Consider the following 16,906-nt stretch of genomic DNA (forward strand, 5'->3'; position numbering starts at 1 on the left):
TGAAGAAACGGAAGCGGAAAGAGGTTAAGTAACGCGCTGGGATTTAAGCAGAAAGCGCTGGGGTGTTAAACCCCGTCTGAGACTCCAGCCTTCGCTCTTATACCACCGCCGGGGTGTCTTTCGCAGCCATTTCCAGCATTTTATTCCTAAACCACCATATGGAAGACAGTCATACGCTGTTAAGTTTGTTTGAATTCGGGGTATCATCTACATGGCTCGTACTCATGGAATGATGTGCTTAATGATGGGGGAGTCTTTCTGCTCAATCGAATGGCTATTTCCTCTCAGAGGGTAAATCAATGTGTGCCCTCTGCCTTTTAAAAAAAAAATCTTTTCGTTGTAAGTATTACATATGTCCCCCCCTCCCGCCATGGACCCCTTCAAGCCCACCCCTTCCCTCCCCCCCACCTCAGGCCTTCACCACACTATTGTCTGTGTTCCCGGGTTATGCACATGTGCATACAAGTTCTCTGGTTGATCTCTTCCACCCACCCACCCACCGCCACCTTCCCTCTGAGATTCCTCAGTCTATTCCATAGGTCTGCGTCCCTGGATCTACCAGTATTTTGTTCATCAGTTTATTTTGTTCATTAGACTCCACACAGGAGTGAGATCGTGTGAGACTTGTCTGTCTCTGACTGGCTCATTTCGCTTAGCGTGATACTCTCCAGATCCCTCCATGTGTCTCAAAGGATAAGAGTGCCTTCCTTGCCCTCTGCCTTTGAATTTCCTTGTTTTCAACCCCAAGATAAGAACCGAGAAGTGTTGAAACCAGAAGACTTGTATTACAGCCCTCTCGCTAGGTGGTCCTCAAGGTATGACTAGCAAGTCCTCACTCCTCGGTTGGTTGCGGGCACTAAGAAATAAGGTGTAAGCCTGGCCATTGTGGCTCGGTGGTTGAGCATCAACCTAGGAACCAGGAGGTCACGGTTTGATTCCCGGTCAGGGCACAGGCCCGGGCTGCAGGCTCGATCCCCAGTGGGGGGGCGTGCGGGAGGCAGCCGATCCATGATTCTCTCTCATCATTGATGTTTCTATCTCTCCCTCCCTCTCCCTTCCTCTCTGAAATCAATACAAATATATTTTTTAAAAAAGAAAGACGGTGTAAGGATGTTGTAAGCGTTGATGTGCGTAAAATACCGTTCATTTATTCGTACAAATTCCGTTGGCTCCTTGGCCGACTGCTTCCAACAGAGCCCGAGGGGAATGTGGAGATGGGACGTTTGGGCTGGGGCCCACCTTCTCCCATGGACTCATCTCCCGAGGGTCATTAAGACGCACCCAGTGAGTCCTCCGGGGCTCCCCTTGGGTGCCAGGACCTGGGGGTGGGAAGGGGATGAAGTACCCTGTCAGGGGACGCGAATAGCCCTCCTGAGTCCCATCCCCCCAGCGCCGGTGGCCAGGGGAGAGCTATTCTGGGACGCTTCGTGGGAACAGATGCCCAGCGGTGTGTCACTGTTTCCTCCCTGCCCTGGAGATTAAGCCTGCCCCACTTCCCTAATCAGACCTAAAATTAGCCGCGCAGCTGTCCCCCGCCGAAGCCCTGTGTCCACACGGTACTCAGGGCGAGATTTATGACAGAGGCCCGCACCACGCACATGCACCTTCCAGGGAGAAGGGGCACGCGGAGCAATGTCACTGGGTGAACCCCGGGTGGCCGGGGGCCAGCCCTCGCTCCCAGGGGAGGCGGCTGGCCCAGGCCTCCCTCACACCCCAGACACCCACCGAGCTGGCACGGTGGCCTTGCTCTCAGATATTCGCGTTGGCTGGCACCGGCTTCCGCATGATCATCCCCTTTGACTACCGCCCTTCCTTGACTTCAAGGCAATCAAGAACGGGTCCCTGTCTCCATTTCCATCGTTATTGACTTCCTCCTCCTCCTCCTCCTCCTCCTTCTTCTTCTTCTTCTTTTTTAATATACTTTTATTGATTTCAGAGAGGAAGGGAGGGGGAGAGAGAAACATCAATGAGAGAGAAGCATGGATCGGCTGCCTCCTGCACGCCCCCTATTGGGGATTGAGCCCACAACCTGGGCATGTGCCCTGATCGGGAATTGAACCTCCTGGTTCATAGGTTGACGCTCAACCAAGGGGCCATGCCAGCCGGGCATTCGGGCTGGGATTTATGCTGTTGTGACTCAGGGGTTCCGGAGGCCTGGGTTGCTACGGGGCCATGAAGTTGGAGTCTGTGAGCTCCACCCGCGGGGTCGAACCACCTTGGCAGCAGGAGGAGATGGGCAGGTTGGGTCTCAAGTATCAGCAAGTTCTTCAGCTTAGTCTCCTGTTGTCTGTCCCAACAGCTTAGAACAGTGTTAGGTGACCTCCTCCTTGCAAAGTCCGGTGCCGGGCAGCGCTGGCGCCTGAGCTTTGCCCACGTGCAGCTGTTCATGAGCGACAAGCTATGTCCTGCGCCCGCTCTCCCTCCCCTCCAAATCGCAACGCTCTCCCCAGGCGAGGCCTTCGGGGCTTGCTCCGACCATCCCACCCTCCCTGCTCCCTGCCCTGCTCCTAGTCGCTGAGAGATGAGCAGAGACCCTCAACCAAAGCGAACGGGTTCCCTGCCCTCAGGGGCGATGGGAGGACTCAGCTGCGTTGCCACGGAGACAAAGACGCCCATGTTTTCTCAAAGCAGCGACCGAATGTCTCCCTGGGTGTTCATGTTCCCGGCTCACCCCCGTGCTTGGCGCTGTGACTCCACTCCTCCCTGTTCAGTGTAATGGGACTCCGTGGGCTCCGGGGCCCGGGCTCACGCCGGGGGGTTCAGATTCCACGCGCCCCGGATCCCTTGGATGCAAACGCCTTGGAGCAGGAACAAAAACATTCCGGCCCAGCCTCCTCCCAAGTGCTGATGTCGGGAGGGTGCACCGCACGGGCTCAGCTTACTGACAGTGATGAGTGCGTTCGCCACCTGACTCCACGCTTGCGGCCAGCGGTGGAATGAATAGTTTCCTACATGTATTAGACCTTGGCAAGGAGGCCTGGCTGGCTTCAGTCCCTTTCATCTGCCTGGGCAGCCAGCGATCTCTCCCGGATTAGAGCCAGGCCGAGATAACTTGAGTCATAGGGTCTGAAGTTGGCAGTTCACGCGGGGATCGGGTGGTCCAGACTCTTCATCCGAAGAGGAGGTCACGGAAGCCCAGAGAGGTCAAACCGAGCCAGAGCCTGTCCCCATTTCAAGACGCTGTTTGAGTCCGGCCGGCGTGGCTCAGTGATTGAGCATCGACCCACGAACCAGGAGGCCACGGTTCGATTCCCCTTCAGGGCACATGCCCGGGTTGTGCGCTTGATCCCCAGTAGGGGGCGTGCAGGAGGCAGCCGGTCCATGATTCTCTCTCATCATGGATGTTTCTATCTCCCCCTCTCCCCTTCCTTCTTCCTTCCTCTCTCGCTAAAATCATAAAACACACACACACACACACACACACACACACACACACACAATAAATAAAGGGGGACCTTCCAGGCAGAGGCAGAAACAAATATAAAGCAAAGAGGGCGCCCTAACCTGTTTGGCTCAGTGGATAGAGCGTCAGCCTGCGGACTGAAGGGTCCCAGGTTCGATTCTGGTCAAGGGCATGTACCTGGGTTTCGGGCACGTCCCCGGTGGGGGGTGTACAAGAGGCAACTGATCGATGTTTCTCTCTCATCGATGTTTCTGACTCTCTATCCTTCTCCCTTCCTCTCTGTAAAAAATCAATAAAATATATTTAAAAAATATATATTTAAAGCAAAGAGGGCATGAAACATAGTGGGCATCTCCATGGCTGGCGTGCGTGGCAGAGGAGCAAGGGCATGAGGTCCCACAGGCTGGTCTGGAACATTCTACCTTCGCAGACAACAAAGGGACAGGAAGGTATGATTCCCGAATAGGACACAGGGAAAATGATACACTCATAAAAATATTCAATTTGCCCAGAGTCAGAGGAACACAATTTAGATCAAGACGCCCGTTTCGCAAATCAGACTTGCAAAGATTTTGAAAAATGGAGATATTTATTGTTGGTGAGGATTCAATAAAATGTGCACTCACATATGCTGCTAAGATTGTAGATGGATAAATCCTTCATGAAAACAATGAGATGATGTACATCAAGATTTTTTTTTTTTTAAAAAAAAAACTTCTCGTTCCTTAACCCAATTTTGCCACTTCTTGAAATCTGTCTAAAAGAATCGTTGAGAAAAGGTGGATGAAGATTTATGCACAAAAAAAATTCCCATCGTAGTTTTATTTATAATTGGAAATGTTATAACCGGGGGGAAAAATTCGATAACAGGGAGTGTAGAGTAAAAGTGATATATCTATACATTATACTAGTAATATTATGTCGCAACACACAAAAATAGATTAGGGATGAAGCTTGCCAGGGGTAATAGCTTACGATAAAATAGTGAATAGAAAAAGTAAGGTTCAAAATTCAGTGTGATCTCAACTATATAAAAATATACACACCACTTCTGCTTAGAACGGAGGTCAGATTTATCTTCCCACCTGAAAAAAAAATTTTGAGCTACAGGTAAAAATAACACAAAACATTCAGCTGGTGTGGCTCAGTGGTTGAGCATCGACCTATGAACCAGGAGGTCACGGATTGATTCCCGGTCAGGGCACATGCCCGGGTTGCAGGCTTGATCCCCAGTAGAGGGCATGCAGGAGGCAGCCGATAAATGATTCTCTCTCATCATTGATGTTTCTATCTCTCTCTCTCCCTCTCCCTCCCTCTCTGAAATCACTAAAAACATATTAAAAAAAAAAAAAAGCAAGACCTGGAAGGATGAATCTGTTTCCAAGAAATGTAACTGCCTCCCAGAATTGAGCTTCAGAATATTTATAGGAAGACAAAACTACTGAGCACTCAACAAGGTCGAAAGTCACGCTATCTAAGAACGCAGTACAAAATGATCAGGCAGGCAGAGAAACAGGAAAATGCTGCCCATCGTGAGGAGATAAATCACTGAATCAGAAACAGCCCAGAACTGGAACAGATGTTACAGTGATCAGGCAAGAATATGAAAAAAGTGATCCTAACTATATTCCGTATGGTCAACGTTTAAGAAGCGGAAGATATTAAAAAGGACCCAAATTGGACGTTGGCAGTGTCAAGGCAATGGATTGGATGGAGGCAAATTACCTGTGGCAGAAGAAAAGATAGGTCAGCTCAAAGACACAGCAACAGAAAGTTTCCAAAATGAAGCACAGAGAAAAAAAGAAAATTAAGGAAAAAGAGAGAGAGAAAGAGAGAGAGAGAGAAAAAAGGCAGAAGAAGAGCAGCAGTGAATCATGGGACAAATTCAAGCCGCCTGATGATATTTAAGTAATCGGGGTTCCTGGTGAGAAGAGAGAGGTGGGGACAGAAAACAGAGACGAAGAAATAATGGCTTCAATATCCTAAATATGATGCAAATTGTAAAGGCAGTGATCCAAGGAGCCCAATAAACCACAAGAAACATGAAGACTGTGACTCTAAGACAAATCATCAACCCATTGCTCAAAACCAGGGGTAAAGAACCACATCTTAACAGCAGCCAAGGAGCCCTGGCCCGGTGGCTCAGTTGGTTGGAGCATCATCCCTTATGCCCAAAGGTTGTGGGTTCGATTCCCGGCCAGGGCACATACCTGGGCTGCAGGTTCGATCCCTGGTGTGGCACATGCCCTGGTTTTGGACTCAATCCCCAGTAGGGGGCGTGCAGGAGGCTGCCGATCCTTGATTCTTTCTCATCATTGATGTTTTTTTCTCTCTCTCTCTCCCTCACTCTTCCTCTCTCTGAAATCTATAAAAATACATTTTTTAAAAAGTATGGGATTCCAGGTTAGGTACCTGATAACAGAGATTCAAAATAAAGTAAAGCTGATATAACCGAGGGGAGAGGGAGATACCTCCGGATTGTGGCTGAAGATTTTAATAATCCCCTCTCAATAATTGATAGAATAAGCAGAGAGAAGCCGAAGAATCTACATTCTCCTCAAGTGCGCATGAAATATTCACAGAGGCAGACAATATCATAGGCCATGAAACCAGTTAAAGTAAATTTATAAGCATTAAGGTGACATAAAGTCTGTTCTCTGACTACAACGAAATTAAATTAGAGGTTGGTAAGAGACGGATCTCGCGAAGATCCCCCACATTTTGGAAACGAAGGAACACACTTCCAAAGAAGCCATTCGTTGAGGACGAAATCAAAAGAGAAAATAGAAAACAATTTGGGACGAATGAAAATGAAACACAGCGTATTAAAACCTCTGGGGTGCCACAGACTGGGGGGCAGTTTATAAACTATAGTTGTAAACTAGATGTTAGAAGGAAGGCGGGAAGATAGCTAATGAATGCTCTCAAATTTCATCTTTGAAAAAAAGAAGATCAAAACCCAAAGTAGCCCTAGCCAGTTTGGCTCAGTGAGTAGAACGTCGGCTTGGGAACGGAAGGGTCCCAGGTTTGATTCCGGTCAAGGGCACATGACCAGATTGTGGGCTCTGTCACCAGTGGGGGGCATGCAGGAGGCAGTCAATCAATAGTTCTCTCTCATTATTAATGTTTCTAGCTCTCCCTTTCCCTTCCTCTCTGAAATTAGTAAAAATATATATATTTTTAAAAACCACAAACACCAAAGTAAGTGAAAGGAAATAAGAAAAATTAGAATAGTAATCAGTGAAACAGTGAAAGAAAAACAATGGAGAAAAATTAGTTTAATCAAAAGCTGATTCTTTGAGATCAATAAAATTGATAAAATCCCTATCCAGGCTGATTAGGAAAAATGTCACAAATGATCAGGATGAGAAATGAGAGAGAGAATTGCTACAAGCGCCATAGATATGAAAAGGATAATAAGAGAATATTACAAACAACTTTATGCCAATAAGTTTGACAACTTAGATGAAGTGGGAAAAAATTCCTTGAGAGACATAAATGACCAAAGCTCATTCAAGAATAAACTGATGCCCTAACCGGTTTGGCTCAGTGGATAGAGCGTCGGCCTTAGGACTAAAAGGTCCCAGGTTCGATTCCGGTCAAGGGCATGTACCTTGGTTGCGGGCACATTCCCAGTGGGGGGTGTGCAGGAGGCGGCTGATCGATGTTTCTCTCTCATCTGATGTTTCCAACTCTCCCTCTACCTTCCTCTCTGTAAAAAAAATCAATAAAATATATATTTTTAAAAAGAATAAATTGATAACCAGAATAGCCCTACATGTATTAATTGAATGCATAGTCGAAATCATCCCCACAAAGAAAAATCCAGGTTCAGATGGCTTCCGTGGTGATCTGGACCAAACATTTAAAGAATAAATATTAGTTGCCCGGCCGGCATGGCTCAATGGTTGAGCGGCAACCTATGAACCAGAAGGTCACGGTCTGATTCCCGCTAGGGGGCGTGCAGGAGGCAGCCGATCCATGATTCTCTCTCATGGTTGATGTTCTATCTCTCTCTCCCTCTCCCTTCCTCTCCGAATTCAATAAAAAATATATATTTTTAAAAAGAATAAATATTAACAAGTCCATACGAAGTGTTTCAGAAAACGAAAGAAGAGGAAATACTAACTTCTTACCCTGATAACAGACTTAACAAAAAAGTGAAAACTACCAGCTAACATCTCTTACGGAGATGCGAATATCTTCAACCCAATTTTAGAAAATTCATATCAAGACCAATTGGGACTTATCGCAGGAATGCAAGATTAGTTTAACACGCAGAAATCATTGCATATAATTTATCATATATATACAAAACTAAAAAAAAAACAAACCCCACCCCAACATATGGATTATCTCAGTAGACACAGGAAAAGCTTTTGACAAAAATTCAGCATCATTTCCTGATAAAATTCAACAAATGAGGGCTAGAGACCTCCTCCCTAGATCATCCCCGTGAAAGCCATCAGGTAACATCACACTTCATGCTGAAAGGCAGAATGCTCACTCCTGCTACCTCTGTTCAAGCTTGTCTTAGAGATGGTAGTCAGGGCAAACAGGCAAGAAGGCAGGAGACATTCCGGTGGGTCGGGAAAAAGCCAGACTTTATTTGCAGCTGATATGATTGTCTATGGGGACGTTCTGATGGAATCCACACACAGACAAAAGCTACAAGAACTAGGTATTCATTGTATTTACCGAAGTCCCAGGATGCAAAATCGACAGACGAAAATAAGCTTTATTTCTACGTCGGGCCACAAACCATTCAAAAGTAAGTTTTTCAAAATACAATTTATAATGCCTTAGACAGTTCTGAAATAGGAATAAATCTGACAAAATATGCAAAAGATCTGTATATGCAAATACCGCAAACTACAAAACATTTCTGAAACATATTTATGAAGACCTGAATAAGTAGATAGAGCTCATAGCTCAGAAGACGTGATATTGTTAAGATTTCAGTTTTCCTTAAATTGATTTATCTGTTGAATGCATTTTCCAGTCAAAGTTGTGGGGATTTTTTTTTTTTTTGGTAGAAATCGACAGATTGATTCTAAACTTCATATGGAAATGCAAAAGACCTAGACTAGCAAATGCAGTTTTTTGGGGAAAAAAAAATTGGAGGACTAACAATACCATATTTCAAGATTTATGATAAAGCTACAGTAATCAAGACAGTGTGATATTGGTGTCAAGACTGACAAATAGATTAATAAAAGAGAAGAGACAGGTGAGAAATAAACTCACCCATGTAGGGACAATGGATTATTGGCACAGGCAAATTCCATGGAGAAAAAAACAGTCTGTTCAAGATATGGCCATTGAAAAACTAGGTATCCCAAGATGAATTTCAGCTCTACTTCACACCGTTAACAAAGATGACCATAAAATGGGCGATAGATTTACACATGCAATCTACAGCGAAGAGGGAGTCTGGTGCCCGGCCGGCGTGGCTCAGTGGGTTGAGCATTGACCTATGAACCAGGAGGTCACAGATTCGGTCAGAGCACATTGCCTGGTTGTGGGCTTGATCCCCAGCTGGCTATTAATATGGGTAAATTTTGAGATGGGTGGTACTGGGATATTCTCACTCCTGTCTCCCAGTTTGGCTATTTTAATACTCCTCCACTACGTTTTAAAGGGTAAAACAATTTTACACTCCGTGAATGGTGGTAGATTTCTTTTCCTTTGTTAGTTTTTGTTGTTGTTAATCCTCACCCGAGGATATTTCCCCATGGATTCTTAGAGAGTGGAAGGATGGGGAAGAGACAGAGAGAGAGAGAGGGAGAAACATCGATGCGAGAGAGACACATGGATTGGTTGCCTCCCGCACGTGCCCCGACCAGGGTCAGGGATCCAGCCTGCAACCGAGGTACGTGCCCTTGACCGGAACCAAACCCGGGACCCTTCAGTCTGAGGGCTGATGCTCTATCCACTGAGCCACACCGGCCAGGGCAGCAGTAGTCCTTTAATTTCCCTAGAATCTTTAAATGTTTTATGCAGAAGGGAAAGTAGGAGGCACCCCTTCCGATACGTTGATGTGAGACTGTCCAAGTCCGTTTCCCCGCACCACGCTGCCGTACGATGGCCTTGCTCCGCTCAATATCTAAAAGCAGCAACGATTCAACGACTCGAATAAATAAATAAAACATGTGCCGTGGACGGTTTTACTGGAGCCGGGGAGGGCTCGGGAGTGGAGAGAGGCAGCCCCCGGCCGCCGTGTTCCCGGAGGCCCGGGCGATCTGTCTCTGGAAATGGCCCACCCTAAGCACAGTCATCACCATCACACGGAACACAGTCCCATTTCATGGGGCAGGTTCCGGCCAGACGACTCCCTCCCCAGATGCCTTACGGAGTTACCAATAGGCCCCCCAATTACAGGGCGCCGTTATGAAGTGAAATAATGCAGCGGCAGAGTTATAATCGTAAAGGCTAGGAGGGAGCGTTGGCCACGAGCAGGCGGCAGCAATGGGGGTGTTTCAGAAACAAGATGAAGAGCCTGCGAGGCAGGGAAAGGAGAAGGCAGTTCCAGATGGCCACCGCCCACTCCCCCTGAGCACAGGGACAGCCCACCGCCCTCTGTTGGTAGCCTCGGGTATGACAGCTTCCAATGGCCTCACCCACACACTGGCATCCATTTCTTTTTCTTTTAAAAAAAAAAAGATATTTTATTGATTTTTTTTACAGAGAGGAAAGGAGAGGGATAGAGAGTGAGAGACATCGATGAGAGAGAAACATCGATCAGCTGCCTCCTGCACACCCCCTACTGGGGGTGTGCCCACAACCAAGGAACATGCCCTTGACCGGAATCGAACCTGGGACCCTTGAGTCCGCAGGCCGACGCTCTATCCACTGAGCCAAACCAGTTAGGGCTATTTCTTTTTTTATTCTCTCCCTCTCTCTCCCTCTCTCTTTCTCTCTCTCTGGTATATACACACATATATACAAATATATACACAAATATACAGTATATTTGTACTAATTTCAGAGAGGAAGGGAGATGGAGAGAGAGATAGAAACATCAATGATGAGAGAGAATCATGGATGGGCTGCCTCTTGCACGCCCCCCACTGGGGATGGAGCCCACAACCCCGGGCATGTGCCCTCACCAGGAATCGAACCGTGACCTCCTGGTTTATAGGTTGACGCTCAACCTCTGAGCCACACCAGCTGGGCTAGCATCCATCTCTTAAGATATAGCTCTTAAGGCAGCGGTTCTCAACCTGTGGGTCGCGACCCCTTTGGCGGTTGAACGACCCTTTCACAGGGGTCGCCTAAGACCATCCTGCATATCAGATATTTACATTACGATCCGTAACAGTAGCAACATTACAGTTATGAAGTAGCAACGAAAATAATTTTATGGTTGGGTCACAACATGAGGAACTGTATTTAAAGGGCCAGAAGGTTGAGAACCACTGGATTAAGGTCTAGTGTTATCATGAGATGACTGTATAGTTATAGAGGAACACAAAGAAAATAAGCTTTTTAAGAAATTCAATTTATTATCTTCTTTTTTCCCCCCCGGTGTTTGGAGAACCCAAATGTTGCCTTCCTGAATTTTGTTTGATGGGGATACATGCTCGTCCACGTAGTATTTAATGAATATTCATTCTGATGAGAGTTGCTGGCAAAGGCTGGAATGAGTTTATCAGATAGTGAGTTGTTGGATGGATAAGATTTTGTTTTTCATCACGGTCCCCACCCCGTCAAAATAAGGCGCGAAAGAAAAAAGCCCGAAGGGCCCTAGGCAATAGACGTATATAAAGAACGCTGTCTGTGTTTCTGTAATTTGTCACTTAGGCCTTTCTGCCGAACCCGATACAAATACACTGCCTTTGACATATTCCCTTCCACGTGTAGACGTTATTTTACGATGGGAATAAATTTATTCTTTATTATAGTCACTAAGCATGAGTGATTCACTTCCCCGCTTGATCTACGAGCGTCTTTAAATGTCGCCTTCACTGACGGCTTCATTCTTCCATCCTACGTACCCAAGGCTGGGTGCTGAGCCGGCTTTGGGGCTGGGTGGTGATTGGAAGTAGATATGGTTTCTGTCCTGGTGGTTTTATAAAAAAAATATATATATTTTTTATTGATTTCAGGGTGGAAGGGAGAGAGAGAGATAGAAACATCAATGATGAGAGAGAATCATTGACAAGCTGCCTCCTGCACGCCCCACACTGGGGATCCAGCCCACTGCCCTGGCATGTGCCCTGACTGGGAATCCAACCCGTGACCTCCTGGTTCATAGATCGAAGCTCAACCACTGAGCCACACTGGCCGGGCTAACTTCCCATTCTTTAGGGCCGTGGTCGGCAAACTGCGGCTCGCGAGCCACATGCGGCTCTTTGGCCCCTTGAGTGTGGCTCTTCCTAAGCCTTAGGAGTACCCTAATGAAGTTAATAACAATGTACCTACCTGTATAGTTTAAGTTTAAAAAATTTGGCTCTCAAAAGAAATTTCAATCGTGGTACTGTTGATATTTGGCTCTGTTGACTAATGAGTTTGCCGACCACTGCTTAGGGGACCAAGCTCATTGTTCTTTCGTGCATGATGCGTGTTATGGAAATTGTGACGTTACTCAACAGCTAACTTATTTCGTTTTCTCCACCAAGTGATGAATTCAGCACACCTCTCTAATGAATGCAGAGGCGGAAGGTTTGGCCACATAAAAGCTTATCGCCTCCCTAGGAAAGTCTTAAACATTTGTCTAATGTTGACCAAGAAAATTATTTCTCATCATTTGTGTTATTTAATTCTAATGTTAAGCCCTGCCAGCATAGCTCAGTGGTTGAGCATCGACCTATGAACCAGGAGGTCACAGGTTTCATTCCCGGTCAAGGGCACATGCCCGGGTTGCGGCCTCGATCCCCAGTAGGGGGCTTGCAGGAGGCAGCTGATCCATGATTCTCTCTCATCATTGATGTTGTTTTTTTCTCTCTCTCCCTCTCCCTTCCTCTCTGAAATCAATAAAAATATAACTAAAAAAAAAAAGATTCTAATTTTATCAACAAACACTCTACTAAATGTAGGAAGCCCACCCTAGCAAAGTCCTCTGACCTTTAAACCATCTAATCCTATCAGTGGGGCTGTTCAAATAAGCCTCGTGATTCCAGCATCCTTGGGAGTTTGCAGAACCGCTCTCTTGGGAAGAGCCAGGATGTGGTTGTGTTTATCACGGAGCAGAGATGACCTCCCCTGGGGCCCGGCTTGGCTTCCCGAGGAGGGATTATTCCGTAAAACCCGTTTCCCATGCAAATGCCGTGCGTCTCCCTTTGTGGACTCGGTGGCCGGAAGGTCCAGACGCAGGGCTTTGGGAGGCTTGTCAAACCATTTCCTTTTTCACGTCTTTATTTTTAAAAGCCTCCCCGGGGCTTGGATTCATTTTAGGCGACGGCAGGCGTAAGCAAAGGAGAAGAAAGAGAGCCGGTGTCATTACATGGATGGATCGGAGACTTAAGTTTCTTTCTTTTTTTTTTTTAATGAACGCTCTCTCTTGATTTCAAAATATTATAAGAAAGACTATCTTTCCCAGGCCCACTTCGTCTTTAACACCTCGTTTATGTCACCGATGGTGTATTTTTTTTTTTTTTTTTGACAAGAGTGATTTAAAAATTACCCATATTTCAGACCTGGGAAGCTGAGATCATTTTCTTGCTTTGGTGTTTAAAGGTGTGTTTTTTTAAATAGCACATTTTAGCTCCATTATATTATTTTCCTAGAGTAATAGCCACCAATTTTCTCATTAACTCCCATATGGTGTTGCCTCGCGGAATCATGGATTCTTTAAATTAGGGGGGGAAAAAGTAGTCTTCTTAATCAAACTTTTATATTAAAAGTGCATGGCACGTAATAATGGTATAATATGGGCAATGATACTACGATAAATAATGAAAAGTAGATTAAAGTATATTCTCAATTATGCAGCGCGCGTATGAATACTTACACATGATTAAAACATGCATATCTAATATTACCATCGCGATCTAGTTGGCTGGCATCATTTTAATAAGACATTGGTGTAGCCCAGTCTACAGGTGTCTTTGAACTACTGTGGACTTGTATATGGGTCAACAAATATCTCACCTGTGAGATATTGGGGGGGGGGCTATGACATTTTTCAAATAGTCTCTCTCCTTCATCTCTGCATCTCGAAGTAGAGGAAAGTTTTATTTTTTAAAAAAATATTTTTATTAATTTTAGAGAGAAGAAGGGAGAGGGAGAGAGAATTAGAAACATCCATGATGAGAGAGAATCATGGATCGGCTGCCTCCTGCACACCCCCTACTGGGGATCGAACCCACATGTGCCCTGACTGGGAATTGAACCCTGACCTCCTGGTTCTTAGGTCGAAGCTCAACCACTGAGCCACGCTGGCTGGGCTCATCCAGCCTCTTTGACCTGCTCTGCAATCTTCAGAATCTGGGGTGAAACACAGACCAGAGGCATTTGTAGTCTACACGCCTGTCGTCGCTGCAGAGACTGTAAAAACAGTTTGGAAGGAAAACCACCCCATAGCCATCTTCCACCCTAAGGAACCAGCCTCGCTTCCCAACCTGTGGGAGTTTCAGAAACAGTGGAGTGTGTCCTGGGGCCGGGCCTGTTTCCAAAAGTTGCCCGGCTGGCGTGGCTTAGTGGTTGAGCGTGGACCTGTGAACCTGGAGGTCACAGTTCGATTCCCGGTCGGGAGTGTGTCCTGGGGCCAGGCCTGTTTCCAAAAGTTGCCCGGCTGGCGTGGCTCAGTGGCTGAGCGTGGACCTGTGAACCTGGAGGTCACGGTTCGATTCCCGGTCAAGGGCACAGGGCCGGGTTGTGGGCTCTATCCCCAGTAGGGGGTATGCAGGAGGCAGCTGCTGATCCATGATTCTCTCTCATCATTGATGTCTCTCCCGCGCCCCCCCCCTTCTTCTCTGAAATCAATAAAAAAATATATACTTAGAAGAAAAAAGTGCTCACTGCACTCCCTCTGCCTCGGGGTCCCCCCTCCCCCCCTCATCCTTCAGAGTCCCCTGGACTCCAGGATAAATGGAGAGTCCTGGTGGGGAAGGAGCCGCAGGAAAAGGAGGCGCTCCGTGTGGGGGCCTCGGTGGAAGGTGGGAGGCAAGAGGGGGAGGGGACTCCTGCGACCCATCTGCGAGACGGACAGGCCACTCGGTGCCATCTCTGCGTTTCCGCCTCTGCGGTGGCCGGCGGTAGCGTCGGCAGGATGCCTGCCCCCTGGTTCATCGCGAGGCCAGTAGGAGGCAGCCACGCGTGTGGGCTGTGGGATTCCGTGGTCTGGGCACTGACGTCTCCCCTTTCTCTCTCTCTCCCCAGGGCAGCCGCGGAGGTTCTGGCGGCCTTGCTGAAATCCAGTAAGCACCTCCCCTGAAAGGGGGCTCTCCCTCTCCCACTTCGAGTTCAGGGCAAGGTGCCCTTCTGTCTGCGTGGTGGCTCGTTTCCCCCCTAGAGGGCAACAGGGCCATTCCTGGGGGTCTTCGGGGTGCGATGGAGAATGTTAGGGCCCTTCCAAGCTCACGGCTGTGGAGAAAGAGCTGACCTCCCTCCCCCGGGGTGTGCCTGTACATGATGCCAGTAGGGTGGTTGGTTCTAAAGGGAGAGCATTGTCTGTGGGGACCTGCAGACCTCTTAGCTGCCCGTGAGGACTGTTGGGACAGACTCCAGTCCCAGTGGGATTGTCCTGGAGAAGAAAAGGTTCTGACAGTGGGGGAGAAGCAGGATTCTTTTTTAAAAATTATTATTATATCTTTACTAGAGGCCCGGTGCACGAAATTCGTGCACTCAGGGAGGGGAGGTTCCCTCCGCCCAGCCTGCGCCCACGCTCTGCAGGCCTAAGCCATCACTAGGACATCCTTAGTGCTGCTGCGGAGGCAGGAGAGGCTCCCACCAGCCCCGCTGCGCTCACCAGCCATGAGCCCGGCTTCTGGCTGAGCGGCGCTCCCCCCTGTGGGAGCACACTGACCACCAGGGGCCAGCTCCTGCATGGAGCGTCTGCCCCCTGGTGGTCAGTGAGCATCATAGCCACTGGTCGTTCTGCCGTTTGGTCGATTTGCATATTAGCCTTTTATTATATAGGATTGGTTTCCAAGAGGAAGAGAGAGAGGGAGAGAGAGAGAGAAACATCAATGATGAGAGAGAACATGTGATCGGCTGCCTCCCGCAGGCCTGCTACTGGGGATGGAGCCCGCAACTGGGACATGTACCCTGACGGGGAATCGAACCGAGACCTCCTGGTTCATAGGTCGACGCTCAACCAGGGAGCCACGCCGGTGGCCGGCATAAGCAGGATTCTTGTATTTGGTTCCCAACCCGGGTGTGTGTTCTTGGGCAGGTGGGGCGGGCGGTCAGGAATTGCTCGGACAGTGTAGATGCCGATAACAAATCGATAGGAAGAGGTTGGGTCTGTTCGCAGTTACTCGAGTCACCTCAAAGAGTAGCTCGGGGTCGTGATGGCGTCTGAATAATTTGAGGATCGTTTTTCTCGCCGGGGGTCCCGCGTCTAATTGTGCTGGGAGCCGGCTCCACGTGTGCGGTGTGATAGACGGCGCCGTGCACTTGGGAGCGAAGCCGCCTCGCGGAGCGGTTTTATCTCCCCCTCCTCACCTCTTCATCTATTTTAATTTGGCAGCTTGGAAACCAGCTGCTGCGATTGTAATATTTGTTTCTCTGTAGGGAGCTCAGGGCCTGTGGGTAAGAAGTGAACTTTAATAAAACTTATAAATAAATAAAAATACAAGCACCTCCCCCCTCCCCCAAAACATACATCTCTGTCAGCTCTGAGCCCAGAGAAAGCCACGCAACACACAGCGCTTCTGTAACCGGACAGTCCATGGGTGCCGGCTGCCTCTCACCCATTGAGCCCATTCAGCAGAGACAGGGTGGAATCCTACTTGAGCGTTGATTCCAGTCCTGCCAGGAGCGTGGGGGAGCAGCAGGGCACCCACAAACATCTGCTCTGCCCCCCACCGTAAGCCAGCTGCTGATAGTGGGTAGAAGGACAAAGATTACATGGGAAGTTGGCAGAAGGGTGATGCCAAATAGGCAGTTTATAGTTAAGCAGGCTGGAGATTTGCAAAGGCCTGTGGGTGTGCAAAGGCTGGGGGTTTGCAAAGGCCTGTGCTTTTGCAAAGTCTGGGGGTTTGCAAAGGCCTGTGGGTGTGCAAAGGCTGGGGGTCTTCAAAGGGCCTGTGTTTTGAGGGGTCCGGAAAAAGGGGAAAATCCCTTTGACATTCCAAGGATATGTCACCGTAGAGGCAAAGAGACAAGAGGCTCCGTTAAGGCAAAGATGGACCTTTGCCAGGGAAGACACCGGCCTGGGGCATGGCTACCCAGCATACACTGCTTTCAGTTACAATTTCAAGTTCAGACCGTCCTCCGTGGTGACTTGAGGTCTGTGAGTTTGCAAAGGCCGCCGCCCAGGCCTCCCCCGAGCTCGCCAGGTTGGCACGTGGGTCTTTCCGTCCACAGCAGTTTTAGAGGCGCCTGGAAGTTTGCAGA

General features: G+C 48.1%; 1 protein-coding gene across 1 annotated transcript in view; it reads left to right on the plus strand.

The window, feature by feature from the left end:
- AGBL1 (ATP/GTP binding protein-like 1) overlaps positions 1-16,906 on the plus strand; it is a 143,011-nt gene that overhangs the window by 56,693 nt on the left and 69,412 nt on the right. Inside the window, exon 7 of the mRNA XM_014545428.1 lies at positions 14,726-14,763. Within this exon, the coding sequence (XP_014400914.1) occupies positions 14,726-14,763 (38 nt within the window). The remainder of the gene's footprint in view (positions 1-14,725; positions 14,764-16,906) is intronic.

The sequence above is a fragment of the Myotis brandtii genome, unplaced genomic scaffold (genome assembly GCF_000412655.1).
Source record: "Myotis brandtii unplaced genomic scaffold, ASM41265v1 scaffold409, whole genome shotgun sequence".
Taxonomy (NCBI): Eukaryota; Metazoa; Chordata; class Mammalia; order Chiroptera; family Vespertilionidae; genus Myotis; species Myotis brandtii.